Source organism: Galeopterus variegatus, unplaced genomic scaffold (genome assembly GCF_000696425.1).
Source record: "Galeopterus variegatus unplaced genomic scaffold, G_variegatus-3.0.2 Scaffold5256, whole genome shotgun sequence".
NCBI classification, from domain to species: Eukaryota; Metazoa; Chordata; class Mammalia; order Dermoptera; family Cynocephalidae; genus Galeopterus; species Galeopterus variegatus.
The window spans coordinates 134,810-149,943 of record NW_007731367.1 but is presented as its reverse complement, the minus strand read 5'-3'; the positions used below and the strand labels follow the sequence as shown (position 1 = coordinate 149,943).

General features: G+C 47.6%; 1 protein-coding gene across 1 annotated transcript; it reads left to right on the top strand.

Moving 5' to 3' along the window:
• The first annotated feature begins 316 nt into the window (after positions 1-316).
• Positions 317-2,189, top strand: LOC103604585 (peptidyl-prolyl cis-trans isomerase-like 1). The gene is made up of 2 exons (XM_008589157.1): positions 317-428; positions 981-2,189. Exons 1-2 carry the CDS (start codon positions 317-319, stop codon positions 1,199-1,201), a joined length of 333 nt encoding a protein of 110 aa, XP_008587379.1. The 3' UTR covers positions 1,202-2,189.
• The last annotated feature ends 12,945 nt before the right edge of the window (positions 2,190-15,134 follow it).

Here is a 15,134-nt window from a genome sequence, read left to right as displayed (position 1 = left end):
AGATTATGAATGGTGATTGTGTGTAGATTTTTATAGATTACAGGGGACTTTAATGTTCTTTTCATAATGTTCTATGTTTTCTACATTTTTGACAGTGAACATGTATTACTTTAATAAGCAGGAATAAACACTCAGTGTTATTTTGAAAAGAAATGTCTTACCTGAATGAAACCAGTGATTTGAATATGCTGTGTTGGTGCTTGATTCTATAGTTACAATATACCTAGCAGGGGGCTAGGAGCACTCACTGTCTTTTCCTTTGCTGTATTCTGAAAAATTCTTTGATGCTGGGCCATTGCTTTTGCTGTGAGGTAGAATGTGGGACTGGCTGGTTCACGTCTCGTCTATTAATTGGGCAGGTCGAGGTGGCGCTTCCATCTATGGCAAACAGTTTGAAGATGAACTTCATCCAGACTTGAAATTCACTGGTAAGTATGTAATCTGGCTGGACTGGGTATGAAGGGGGAGTGGATTTTAAAAGCTTGCTCTTTTGGCTGTGATTCAAGGTGAATGCCTGACACCCTGGCATGGTGCCAGATAGCTGCCCAGCCATGGCGCCACAAAGAGCCCTGGCAGATTAGAGAAAGTGGCGCCTCTCACAGAGTCCTGAGCAATTCAGTGTACTTGTTGAATGTCATAAACTTTAGAGTATCGAAAGCTTCCCCCAAAGAAACAGGAGACTTTGCTTGGTTTTTTGAGGGGAGTCAGGAAGATGGTCCAGCAGATAGCAGGGATCATCAGCGGTTGAGGCTAGGGAGCAGACGAGGACAGGAAAGATGAGGTCATCAGGGCATTGCAGTGATGGCCTTTGTGAAGAGCAGGGAGCCTGCCCTGAGGGGGAGGTTGTCTGGGTCTGGGCACTTAGTGACAAAGGACAGAACAAAGTCCTGGCTTCTTTTCATCCCTAGGAAGGGTAGCAACTCTACACTGGAGCTGCGGGGATTATTCATGCTCTCTCTTCTCTTCCTTTTTTCCACCAGGGGCTGGAATTCTCGCAATGGCCAATGCAGGGCCAGACACCAATGGAAGCCAGTTCTTTGTGACCCTTGCCCCTACCCAGTGGCTCGATGGCAAACACACCATTTTTGGCCGGGTGTGCCAGGGTATAGGAATGGTGAATCGCGTGGGAATGGTGGAAACAAACTCCCAGGACCGCCCGGTAGACGATGTGAAGATCATTAAGGCATACCCTTCTGGGTAGACTTGCTGCCCTCTTGGATACACCCAGGTCTTCTGAGATGGTCCCAATGAACCAGCTTCCAGGTGACCTAGAACTTCATTCTAGGTCAACATAACTCTAAACTTCATTTTGGCCTTGTAAATCATGGAGCTAATAAGGAAGCCTGGGGTCTTGGGTGAATTAGAGATGGAAGTATATTTGAATAGTATGCTTCTTTGCTCCTCCCCCAGTGCCTAGGTTGACAGCATTTGCAGAAATGCTTATGCATGTTTATTCACAGGCTACTGTTCACTGCACATGACCCATACTGCTCCTTCTTGTGTGTGTCAGCTCTGATACACTTAGAACAAAATGAAGACTGTCATTTCACAGTGCCTAACCAAACTTCTTCCTGGGGAGATTTATATTTTGGCCTATTCTGCAGTCCAGGTTGGGTGACAGCAACAGAATTCAAAACCAAGTGGTGTCTATCAGCCTTCTTAACTCTATACACACTCTATTTCAGTCTCCTACATTTGTTCTTCCAGGGAATGTATGCATCTCTCTCTAATTTTCCTTCTCAAAACCAGAGAACATCAACACCGCTGTTTCTGACACTTAGACATCCCACGCAAAGCCACATTGAATTTTTGCCAAATGAAAAATGCATCCAACAATCAAGTTTCTAAGAAGGTGTCAAGTGGGGAATGATAATGTGTAATGATTGAGAAATGAATTTATTAAAAGGAAGCAGAAGCATTGACCATTTTTTTTCCCAGGAGGGAGTAGAAATCTGTAGTGAGCACAAGGACATACCGAATTCTGCTTTAAAAGCTGTATTCTCGTAAAGGAGAAGCACCACTTAAGTTTTTTTAACCTAAGACTTTAGAGAAATTAGTGAGATTTTTATAAAGTTTTTTTTTAATCTTTCTAAATTTTGGGAAGAGGGGGAGGGGTTAGAGGAAGGAAGTTGATACCTGTGTAATACATAGAAACTTACAAAATAAAATGCCATTGATGGTTGAAATCACTGCAGTGGTCTGATTTTAAATATTGCATGAGGTTCTAACAGCCATTTTAATCTCAACCATCTCACGTAGTATTGCAGAGCTCATACCTTCAAGATTTCACATCATTTTAGGTTTATGAATCTCAAGTGGACTTCAATTCAAGAGCAGTTCTTTTGAGAGGGGAGCAGCTGGCCAGTACGGGGATCCAAACCCTTGACCTTGGTGTTATCAACACTGTGCCAACCAACTGAGCTAACTGGCCAGCCCTCAGGAACAGTTCTGACTTTAAAAAGGCAGAACCAAAGAAAGAAGTTAAGTGATATCAATTAGCAGTTTTGAGTGAGGGGAACTACCTGTAGGTAAACCAAGCCAGTGTGCTGAGAGACCTGAACCAGCCCTCAAACTTGCAAGAGAACCACCTGCTCATTGTTATGGGACCATAGGCAGTATGTATTGTGGTTGCTTTCTTAAACTGGTAGCTCCTTGAAAAGGGAATTATAACGCCAATGTTTCTTATCACTCTATAAATTTTGGAAAAGGTGATTTACTTTATGCAATGGCCAAACAAGGTTCTGCTCCCCAAGCCTCCCCCACCTTCAGCCTCTTTCTCCATCTTTCCATCTCCTATTTCTCAAGAACAAAAAAGCAAAACCTAACAACAAACTATGTAAATGACTTTGTGACTTCTCAGAGATGGTTTTGGTGTACAAAGTCATGTTCTACACTCTGGGAAAATAGAAACATTTTTTTTTCAGCCTGGACTGGGTGAACAAAATTGGACCTGCCTCTAAGAGAAAGGAATAAAACACCTGTCCACTACTCTCCCAGAATTATAATCCTGCAAATTCCCACTTCCTCTGGGGCAAGGGGGTGATAGAAACATACCATCACTACTTTGAAGTAAAGAGGTTCTGTGTATACTTAGGAAGAGAGCAGTACAGCACAGTTCCCTTTTTCTGGAAAGGTACACTAAATATATGCTGCAGTGATCACACATGAGGGCATATGCCAGTTTTGATAAAGGATGTGACCTCAAAGAGTGCAACTTGAATTGTTTCACAATTTCTGGTAATTCTGCCAGTTAGCCAGCGATGTAGAAGTTCCTGTTTCTGTGTAAAGGGAGCTTGTTTGAGAAGAATCCTGCTTAATTTTTCTGTTGTATGAGTGTTCATGCCCTCTCAGTATAAGTACTTTTAGGACAAGTCTCATAAAAGTGGGGTGTGCTAGTAGTGCACAGATAGCTCATTTCAGTCATATCTGAAATAGATTGAGGTGAGGCTAACTTATCAGGAAAGGCAAGGATCAGTTTATAACTTAGATGGAGACTAATGAAGATAGGTGTGAGACTGCTGGAGGCTAATCAAGGGTCAGGAGAGATAAAGCTTTGGTGGGAAGGAAAGGAGATTCTAGACCTTTTGGAGAAGGCTTAATGTTGGGAGCAGATAAGCCAGTGAAAAAGGCCTTCAAACAAGTGCCCCTGGGATGGCTGAGAGAAGTTTGGCACCCAGACTATTAAGTGTATGGCCCCCAAGGGCCCTAGCCCAGGGCTTCTCGCACTTTACCATGCATAGGAGTCACTAAGAGAATCTATTAGAAGGCCATTTCTCATTCAGCATTCAGCATTCAGCCAGAGATTCTGTATTTCTAACCAGTTCCCAGGAGATGGTGACTGCTGGTCCAAGACAATACACTTTGAGTGGTAGGTCCCAGAGGTCACATTCATTTGTCCAACATGAAACTGAGTAAAGGGATTTTCCTAGGAGCAAGGGGCAGTGAGGACCATAACCTGATCTTCTGCCTCTTAGACCAGTGTTCTCTGCTTCATCCCGGTGGCCTTCGAAGAGTGAAGAGATTCAAAGCAGAGGATAAGCGTTAGTGGCTCCTGGCTTTGACTGCTAAGATTGAGCTTTATGAACCAGTGTCCTTTTGTTCCCACTTCGGTGCACTGTGGACATCAGATGGTGTGCGGCACTGATATCCCCTGTGTGGGCACTAGAATGAGTAAGATGGTGTTGTCAGTAGACATCACAGGAAGTGAAGGGAAAATGGCATCAGCAATTATGACATTGAAGGAAAAGGGCTCTGGGACCAAACTGTTGGGATTCATATCCCAGCTCCACCACTTATCACCAGTGTGCTCTTGAGCAAGTTTCTTAATTGCTCTGTGCTTTAGTTTGCTCAGCTATAAAATGGGGGTAATGGTCCTAGCCTCCCGGGGCTATTGTGAAGATTAAATGAGCTAGAACAAGTATTAACAGCAGGAACTGGCATTTAGAAAACACTTAGAATATGCCAGCTATTATTACTGGTGGTCCTGAAGCTGCCAGACACCTCTCCTGCCTCTTCATCCGAAAGTGTCAGTAGCACGACCTTGCACAGCCTCTTCCTCCTGCTGAGCTGATCTCTGAGAGCAAAGACTTTGTCTTATTCCCCTCTGTGAGTCTTCTCAGCACTTGTGCAATGCTTTGAGGTTATTGCTGAATGAATCAAATAAAAAAAAGTTCTCCATCACAGAAAGATTGATATCCATTTGCAGAAATAGCAGTACCCCAAATCTCCAAATCTAGGCTTAAACTGGTATGGCAGCAAAGCTTTTCCACTAAGCCCTCTGGAACTCCTCAGCTTGATTTATTTTGGGATTGTGTCTCCAGAATATGTCAAAATAGCTTTCCTGGCACAAGGCAAATGATTCCTACCCCCAGATCCTTGAGCCAATCTGAGCCGTCACTGGGGCTCCTCTTGGCACCATATTCTTGCAATGTGTGGAGGAGGAAGCATTGAAAAGCACATTTGTTAAAGTGGTGGAGTTTACTGCCTACAAAGCACTTTATGGCCTCAGAGCCTTGTCTGTGGAGTGGGTTGCTACTGTTTAGGATAGGGGATCTTCCAGCAACACCCTTACAGATGAGAGAGAAGCAAAGTGCAGGGGAGAAAAGCATGTTAGGGTCTCACTCTAAGGATGACTTGGTCTGATTTAGAAACTGGGTTCCTGTTTGTTCTTCCAAAGGGGTAATTCAAGATCCCTAACTGCATCTGAAACCACAGGTGATCAGTTGTGGACAAGGTTTGTGGGATGTGAGGCCTTTGTGTGACCTTGGGTGAGTCACTTTACCTCTAGAACTTAGTGTTCTCATTCATCAAAGGTTTGAACTAGGCCCCTTTTTGCCCCTAAGTTTCTGAATCTAGGTCACTCTGAGAAAATTCCTTCAGCTTCCAAGTTTCCATTTAGCATGCTATTTTGGAAGTTTGCCACTAGAGGCCACTGTGAGTACAGTTTAGCCTTGCAGCAGCTTTAAAAGGTAGAAACCTGCCAACGCCTTTCATGATTTTACTAAGCCATGCCTGCCACCCCTTGGATGTGGAAAACCAGCAACTGCTCAGATTGTGAGAGGCTAGAATTGCGATGTCAGCCTGGCACAGAATGAGCCTATGAAGGTGCTCTGTTGGCACAGGCTGATCAGCCTTCTTTTCTATCTACTGGGCTGGATGAAGGAGAAGCGCTTGATGCATGGTAAGGTTGGGCTGGATGAGTCCTTTGTGACCAAGGCCTGGTTCCATAGCCTGCCTTATGAAGAGCCAGTTGCCTCTTGGTTGCTTAATATTCCACTTTATGGTTGAATTCATTCATTCAACAAGTAATTTTGGGGCCCCCCTCTTTTATGCCCAGCTCCAGCAAATATTGTCATAGAATCAGAGAAAGTCAGCCAGAAGGAACCTTAGAAGAGAACACAGTTATTGTTGCCCCTTCTGTGTTTCATAGTCTGTGGATCGCTCTTGTATATATTTTTCTCTTAAATTCCCAAAACCATCCTCTGAGGTTAGCATTATTATGCCCATTTCTGGATGAGTAAACTCAGAACCAAAGGCAAGTAGCACAAAGTCTTGTACAGAGCAAATGAATGGATAGAATAAAGGGCCCCGGGTTGCATATGGCTAGTAAAAGGCAGGGCTAGGACTTGAACTTGACTTATGATCCCAAGTGCAGCTCTTTCCCTGTTATTTTCACCTTTGGCATACAGAAGAGGAAGATGAAGTTTCATAGTAAAAGAATAATCTGGTAGCAGGCCAGGGTTAGAAGCTGAATCTTCTGCCTTGCAGGCTGAGATGTCCAATCTGACTGCTCCATCCTAGAGCATCCCCAGACCAAGCTGGCTGGGAAGCCCCAGCCTCTGCTGTCTCCAAGCTCCTTCCAAGCAGAGCCTGAACCAGGCTTGCAGAGGCACAGCAGGAGGGAGAGTGCAAGTGACCCCAATCAGTGTGTTTATTGGATCACACTGTATTAGCCTCACCAATCAGCTGATCTCATAGAAATCATTTTTCTGTCCATGAGGATCTGACCATAGCTCCATTAAGAGCTGCTGCCCCACATACCTGTGAGGAAGCTCTTGTACAGCAAGAGCTTGTGTACAGGGCAGGGGAGGAGGAAGATGTAATATTTCTACTTCCTCATTACCCTGACGGGGAAAATGGCCATTTCACATTCACTGTATAAGAAAAGCCCCCAAAAGAAAGGGAATCCAAAGTTCAAAATTGTCTTTTTGGCAACATTCTGCTCTGAAGGGAAATGTTCCCTTGTGCCTCCCTTTTTGGAAGCATTTGTGATGCTGTTTAAGATTAAACAAGAGAAGGGAAGGAGCTTGTGTTTGGGGAGCTTAGGAGGTGCCAGGTGCACACATTATTCCATTTAATCCTCCCCCAAGAGCCATGAACAAGGCATCACAATGCCGATGGCATTCATGAAGGCTCCACATCTACTGGCTGGGCCTGGGCAGAGCTGAGCTTCAAGCTCGGGGTCTGCTCTCCCTCTGTTACACTATAAATTCTCATAGGGACAGTTCCCTTACTATTCTTTGCTCCCACCTCCCTCCAAGCCTTAGTTTTTCTATCTGTAGAATGAAAGGCCCAGTCTCTGGTCTAACTGCTATGATTTTATGATGTTATTTTTTTTCCAGGGGGCTCCCAGCACTTCCTCATCTAACTGGAATCCCGTACCAACTCCGGAGGGGATGATGGTATGGGCATATTGTTATCTCCATTTTTAAGCTGGGGGAATTTGAGAAGCAGAGATACGATGAGAGAATGGAGAGAAGCTGACACTCTGCCCCCAGGCCGGCCAGCAGCCTCTGAGGGGCTGTCAGCAGTAGCTCCTGAAGCCTGACACCTGAGCCTTGCCCAGGCTCCTGATAGAATTATCGGAGAACTGGGTAAAAAATACTTCCCGTAATCGGGGCAACTGTTCTTAGCCAGAAGTGAAGGAGGTGTGTCTGGTGAGTTCCTCTCCCAGTGCGCGGCCAGAGCTCAGAAAACCTGGAGAAATCATGTAGGCTGCTGGAGATGCAATGGGTGAGCTCTAGGGGCAGGGCCACCGGGACTTAAGCTTCTGCACAAAGCCAGGCTCGTGTGCATGTTTCAGTTACCTTCAGTAGCCAAGCAGGTGAATACAGGCAGCTTGGCATGAAAATGAATTTAGAGCTTAGAAAAAAAAAGAGTGTTTTACCCTCAGTGGCTTCTCAGGCTGCCCCAGTACAGGACAGCCAGGGGAGATGCCCAGGAGCAGCAGTGACAGGAAATTTAAGGGCTGCGGTGAAATGACAGCCCACATGCACCCATTAGCCTGAGGGAGGGAAGGACAGAGTCCTGCAGCCTAGGCAGACTCTCAGGGCAACTGGGGCAGGGGAGAAATGGGAGGGGGTTCGAGGAACAGAATCCGTCTAGAGGCTGTTGCATCCCTTGCCCTGGCCTGAGCATGACAATCAGGAAGGCGTCAAGTCTGTTGGTGGGAGGCTGAGACTTTAGGGAAGAATCTACTTTGCTTTTAAGCTTCTGAAGAAATGTGAAGACTCATTCTTCATTTCCCAAGATGCTCAAACAAGAGGAAATGGACTTATATTGAGTGGAGAGAGAGTTCAGGAGGCCTAAGAGCAGACTGGCTGGCTGGGGGGTGATATGTTCAAATGAAATTAAGTCTAGCAAAAAGAAAGGGGGGCAGGCTGAGGCTGGGAAAGGTGAGGCTGTGGAGGACCAAGGGAAGAAGGCCCAGTCCCTGCCCTTGGGGCATACCCCCCCCACCAAGGGGGAAAGGAGAAAAAAAATTCTACCTAAGAGAAACGTTTTTTTTTTTTTTGTCTTTTTCCATGTCCGGCAACGGGATCGCAACCCTCGGTGTTGCCCCCGCGCCTCGCTCAGCCAGTGAGCGGGAACCGGTCTGTATGTGGGATCCGAACCCTCGGCGGGAGCGCCTCCGCGCTTCCCAAGCGGCGCACTAGCGCAGTGCGCCACCGGGCTGGCCCTAAGAGAAACGTTTTTTTAAAAAAAGATGACCGGTAAGGGGATCTTAATCCTTGACTTGATGTTGTCAGCACCACGCTCACCCAAGTGAGCTAACCGGCCATCCCTATATAGGGATCCGAACCCGTGGCCTTGGTGTTATCAGTACCACACTCTCCCAAGTGAGCCACGGGCCAGCCCTAGAGAAACGTTTTGATATACCATGAAAGGAGAAACTCGATCAGATTAAGAGAATCCAGGCTGGCTTCTTGGAAGAGAGGATATCTGAAAGATGGGTAGGATTTGGTCTGGTCAGAGTGGGAAGGCCCAGAAGCAACCAACAGGGCGGGTTCTGGTTGATTTGAAGGCTTGGTAGTGGGAGTGGGAAGATGGAAGGTCTTTGGCCTTTACTGTGGAAAGCCCAGAGATGTGGGCTTTCAGTCAATAGAAAGTCAAAGCGACCCATCCTTCCTTGAAGGCACAGAGATGAAAGAAGAAAGATCCAGGAGTCTCTGGTTCTAGTGAGAGTGCCTTAACTTTTGTCTCTAATAGCAGCTTATTGGCAAATAACCTAGGGCAAATTTCTTTCCCACTGTAGGCCTCAGTTTCCAGATCTATAAAATCTAAGTGAGTTGGATTATCTTTGAAGTCCAATCCCATAATTAACAACACCAAACTAAATATTGAATTAAGTGTGTGTGTGTGTGTGTGTGTGTGTGTGTGTGTGTTGGGTGGGGAGGGGCTCACAGGAGGTAACAGGCTGTGCTGTCTACACTTGGGTATAGCAAAAAATGGAAAGGTCAGGCCCTGAGCACAGATCCCACTGTGTTGGACTAAGCCCTGCAGATTTGTGGAGTGCCAGGGCCTAGGCCATGTTGGCAGAGACTGAGGCTCCTGGACAGAGCCCTGAGTGAGGCCGCGGAAGCAGAGGCATTGCTCTGAGGACTGGAAGGAAGCTGCATGGTGTCGGCAAATACAGAGGGGCATTGGACCCACATAGTTCCAGGTTTGCGTCCTGTCTCTGCCACTTTACCTGTGTGAGCTTGGGCAAATTACTGAACTACTTCAGACCTTAGTTTTGGTATTTGAAAAAAATGGAGCAAATAGTGCCCATTATTTCTCCTACAGATTTCCCAGAACATAAACGCAAAATGAGTGCTCTAACTCCACCGGACTGAGATCTTTTATTTATTTATTTATTTTGCACAAGTAGGATTTATTAGTGGATGTGAGTAAGGAGGGTGCACAGCACAGCAGAAGCCCTCATGAGTGCAGGGCCTGGCACTTGTCCAAGGGGCCACGGTTGGGGATGTATTTAACCCCTCGACCATCCAGGATGAGCCGCTTCTCAGCCACCAGGTCTCCATATTCATCTGCATAAAACTTGGTAAAGCCCCACTTCTTTGAGATGTGGATCTTCTGGCGGCCAGGGGACATGTTGCTTGTGCTGAGTCTTGGTGCGGATGGACATGATAACTTGACCAATGTGAAACGTGGTTACTGTGCCCTGTGGCTTTCTGAAAGCACACTGCATACTTGTCTGGAGCCTAGGTTGGGGACAGCACTGGGTCAGAGACATGAACATCCATTGGAAACCCATGCATGCAACAGGCTGTGCACACTACCAAGGAGGCTGCTGTTTGCAGCCATTGCACACTAGGCCCCCACAAAAAAAAGGAGCATGGTCAGCTCTGGATTGAGCTTCTAAAGAGACTGCCTCTCCCTCATCTCTCTATCTCTAGTGAAGAACTAAGACAGAACATGGCTCAGAGGAGTACAGGTTTGTTAAGTGGCACAATAGCATCATGGGGTTATTGTGAGGATTAAATGAGTGACAATGTTAAATTCTTAACTGCTATGCTTGTTGCATGGCAGGTTCTCAGTAAATAAAATAAGTATACAAGAATCCTTTCCCTTCTCTGTGGTACTGGCCACAGAGAATCTCAATCTGGTAGTTGTCAAACAACAATTCAACAGCTGAATTCACAATAGGTGCTGAATAAATGTTTGCTGGATGGAGGATAGATGAGATGGGTCTGGTGGGAAGACCCAGGCCCTGTCTGGGAGAGGTGTGGATACCAAGGGTCCTCATGAAAGATTCAATGTTTCCAAGGGCAAGGGAGGGCTTTTAATTTAGTCATTTGACAAATGGACACCTACTATATGCCAGGCTAGGGGCTAGGGATGCAACAGTGAACAAGACAAAGTCCTTGCCTGCATAAAGCTTGTATCCTAATGGGGGAAACAGACAAGGCTCATGCTATGAAGAAAAATAAAGGAGGGAGAGGGAAAGATACTGTGTTAAGTAGTGTGACCAGGAGAGCCTCCACGAGGAAGGCAGAGACTAGAGGGATCTGAGAGACCTGGGGGAGAGTGCTCCAGGCTGAGGGAATGGCTGGTACAAAGGCTGTGAGACAGGAGCCTGCAGGGCCAGTAAGGAGGCCAGCATGGCTCGAATGGAGTCGGTGAGGGGGAGAGGAGATGGAGTCAGAGAGCTCATGGGGAAGGTGAGGGGCAGAGCCCATAGCCCAATAAGTCCTTCTGCAGAGTGAGATGGGGGCCAGGGGAGGGCCTTAAGCAGAGTAGTGACACTCTTTTAGGTGGATCCCCTGGTTGTTGTGAAGGTTCCAGTCTCTAGACAGTAAGGGCAGGGAGGCCTCCCTCACTTGGAAAAGCATGAGAGGCTGGAAGGAAAAGGAGGGCAAGAGAAGTGAGAGAGGGAGCCAGTGCCCACCGGGCTGCAGACAGATGCCAGGGCAGGCTGAAGGGTGGATCCTAGGAGCAGGAAAGGCTGCGGGGCTGCCAGCAGGAAGACCCTGGGGGCTTCCCTTTGCCCAGGTGAAACATGGACTAAGCTAGCTGGCGCTGTGATGTGGGGAGAGGCAGAAGGGAAGGGCAGCATGTGATGTCATTGTGATGGTGGAGGCTGCCACCCTTCCAGGAGGAATGAGGGGCTGCAGGACTGGAGAGTCCCATGGCTGGCATCTTGCCTCTTCCTCTACCCCAACAGAACAGAGCTTCTCACCACATCTTCTGAGGCACATCCTCACTGCTCTTGGGTACCTGACCTCGCTGTTATTAAGTGGACTTTCTTGTCAAGGGAAGAGTCAGGCAACCTTGAATCCATCACTCCCCATCTCTAAGCTTTTCATTAAAAGAAGAGGTTTAGCCTAGATGGTCTCCAACCCCTTCTAGTATTTCTATTAATGGATGAATCAGACACTACATCGCCCCTGCCTCTTACAGCTATGGTGGTTTCAAGTTCCCGTCATGCCCTCTGTCTTTCCTTCTCTCCTTGGGTCTGCCACATACAGTGGTGCAGGGCATCTATTGCACCCAGCTGAGGGGGTAAGTGGGTGCTCAAGTCTAGCCCACACTCTGCCCAACCTGGCTCAAGGTTGCATTTACCCAGAGTAAAGAATTCCTTTTTCTGGTTTGTTCTAAGGTGCAGTATGGGCAGCCCCCACTTCCCTGTGCCATGCACACTCCACTTCCACTCTTCTATGTCCCTTTTCTCCTACCATCTTCAGCCTCAAACAGGGCAGATAGGAGGGCAGCATTTGCACAAAGTGCCTAGGGAGGGGAGGGGGGACCGCAGCTGCCTTTTCTGTGAGGAGCTGTGCCTCCTAAGCCCTTGGTGCTTTTCCTCTCCTTATCAATGCTGTGAGTTGCCTCTCAAAATTGCTCTGCCATCATTAACACCACGGATTAGGTCAAATGAGAGCATGTTTGTGGTCTTGGATGGCAAAGGCAAAACGCTGATGCTGATTATTCCAGATCTTCTGGGCATGGCCCATTTCGTGCTTGCAGTTCCTAAGCAGAGGGACGAGCGGCAGTTACGTGGCAGTGGACTGGGGCCATGCTTGGTTCTAATCTTGCTGCCAGGCCCAGACAGCACGTCTGCAGCATGTGCTGGCTTGCCTGACATCATAGGTGACCACGGTTAGTCAGCACTATCATATCTCTCAGAGGAGAAATAACCCATCCAATGGCCATGTCCGTGGGGCTGCTTTTGAACCATCAGCAGTTCAGTTGAGCAAGGACCGGAGCATTTTTCCCTGAGCCTGATCAGCAAGTTTTATGTTCTGGGGCTCACTGGTTGTCTGTGCAGTTGGAGTGTGTCTGTTAGACCACCCCTCCTTTAGTGTCCCCTTCTGAAAAGCCTCTGTGCCCAGAGGCAGCCGTGGCCTTGCATCTTGGCCCCTCACTTCCAGGCCTCACATTCTACCTCCACCAACCCCCACCCTGTGCTCCAGCCACACTAGCGTCCCTAGTCACAGATCTCTGGCCTTTAATCATAACTGGTCCCCTGCTAGGAAAGCCTGCTAAGCCTAGTCCTCCAGGCAGAAGCTCATCATCTGTATAGCTGCTGCCCTGTCAGTGCCCCACTCCATCCCCTCACCACAACCACTTTAGTGTGCTCCAGCCCCACATCCAGCTGCCAGTACCTGCAATTCTTTGCCTGCAGCTTTCTCTGGCTTCTGGAACCTGTACTGCCACTCACTGCTGATCAGGCCCAAAATGCCAGGAAATTAACACCCTCCTGAAGCGGCCCTCAGCCACTGAGCCATTGACTGGCAGAAGTTGGTGTATACATGCCCCGGCCCCCTCACCCCTCTGCCAAGCTAAGTTAGAGGCGTGTTCAACAGCCTCCCAAAGTTCCTCAGTGGGAAGGAGCCCTGGCTGCCCACAGTGATAAGTGGCTTGATAAAGCACCTTTTATTGGCTGCCTTTCTTTCCCTGTCTCACTTCCACATTCCACATTCAGCAATCCCTTAACCTTCCAAATAAACTACTTACATTCAAGTCTTTGTCTCAGGATCTGCTTCTGGGGAAACCAAACTGAGACAGGATCCTCAACGTCCATGTCAATATCACCGCCTTTTTGCAGTTTCTCCTGATCCTCCCTTGTTCCCACTCTGCAGCAGAGCTGTTGGTCACTATTCTCTGCTCCCAGGGCCCTTTATACCCTCCTCAACAACACTCCTCACAATGCACTGTGGTTTATCTGTCTGCATGTCCTCGGTCTCCCACTAGCCTGGGAACTCTTTTGGGATGGAAACTACGTCCTTTTTGTCTTTTTATTCTCTGAGCCTAGGACAGCACCTGGCACAAGCAGGTGTCCAATGCAGTTTTTTTATTTGTTTGTTTGCCACAGAACCAGCAGTGGCAATACCTTGACTAAGAGGGAACAGAGTGACACAGACAAGTACCTACATCATTCTAGAAAGAGACCCTGGGGCTGTTACTCCAAATACAGTCACTTTATAAGGCTACTTGGGAGAACTTCAGTCTCACCACTCATCTGTTCAACAACCTGAAATGGCTCCCTATTATCGCTCTCTCATTGCACGAATGGCTTTTAACACTTTCCATCATCCTGTCCTCATCCTAAGAGGCAGTCAAGCCTCTTGCTCAGAGTCAGTCTTTGGTCTCAGTTGCATGGGTTCAAGTCCTCACTCTGCCAGTTCTCAGCTGGATGATCATGGGCAAGTTATTTAGCTTCTCTGGGCACTAATTTCCTTATTCATTAAATGTGGATAATAATACCTCACGCCTATAATTATTGTGAGAATTTAAAATCATGCATGGTCCTTGTGAATATACTACAAACTACTCAACTGTACACTTTAAAATGGTGATTTTATGGTACGTCAATAATAATATGTTGGGGCCGGCCCATATGTTAAAAAAATTTAAGCATGGCATCTGGCTCAGTTCTTTGAAAATAAAATGGTAGTAATTACTGTTATCAATAAACTTTCCCAAGTGTCCCTAGCACCGGGCCAGGCACACAGCAGGTTCTCAGTAAATACTCATGGAAAGAATGGAGGACATATTCCACAGTACGTTTTTAGCGTTGTCTATGCCAGTTATGTTGCGGTGGGGCGGGCATAGAGATTACAAGTCCAGTTTTGCATCCCTCAGGAAAGGAAGCCTAAATGCAGGTTCTCAGTAAATACTCATGGAAAGAATGGAGGACATATTCCACAGTACGTTTTTAGCATTGTCTATGCCAGTTATGTTGCGGTGGGGCGGGCATAGAGATTACAAGTCCAGTTTTGCATCCCTCAGGAAAGGAAGCCTAAACTATTTCCTTGGAGGGAGGGCTTCAGGCCCAAACTGGCAAGTGGCACCTCCTGATCCAGCTGCACCCTGCTGCCAAGGGAATTCCAGTCTCTGCCCCTTGCTATCTGTGCCAGGTAGCAGAACTGAACTGATCCTGAGCCATGGGTAAAGGAAAAACACTTGTCCCAGTCCGAGGAATGTGTTCTCACATTTATGACTCTGGCTGTATCTGATGTTCTGAGAATTAACTTCAAAAAGAATCTGGATGCCCTTCTTATGGCCCAGCTGCCAAGGCAAGGCCCAGAGAGCACGACTCTTCCCAGTCAGCCCTAGGCTCTTGGCCTCCCCGGCCTGGAGGCACATCTGGCTTCAGATTCGATGTGCCTGAAGGTGGGTGCGGAAGTGGAGGCTCCATCTCAGCCAAGCTTAAACTGAGGCTCAGGAGGAGCCGCGGGTGGATTTTCTGGAGACAAGTCTATTGTGCGCCTTGGTAGACGCCTCAGCGATGCAACCCTGGGCCTGGGATTGCGAGGCTGGGGAGGGGTGGGGGCTGCTAGAGCCTTGGCTCAGAAGGGGGCCTCCTGAGAGGTGTCTCAACTCTCCCCTCGCTCCCCAGGGCAGGGCCTGGA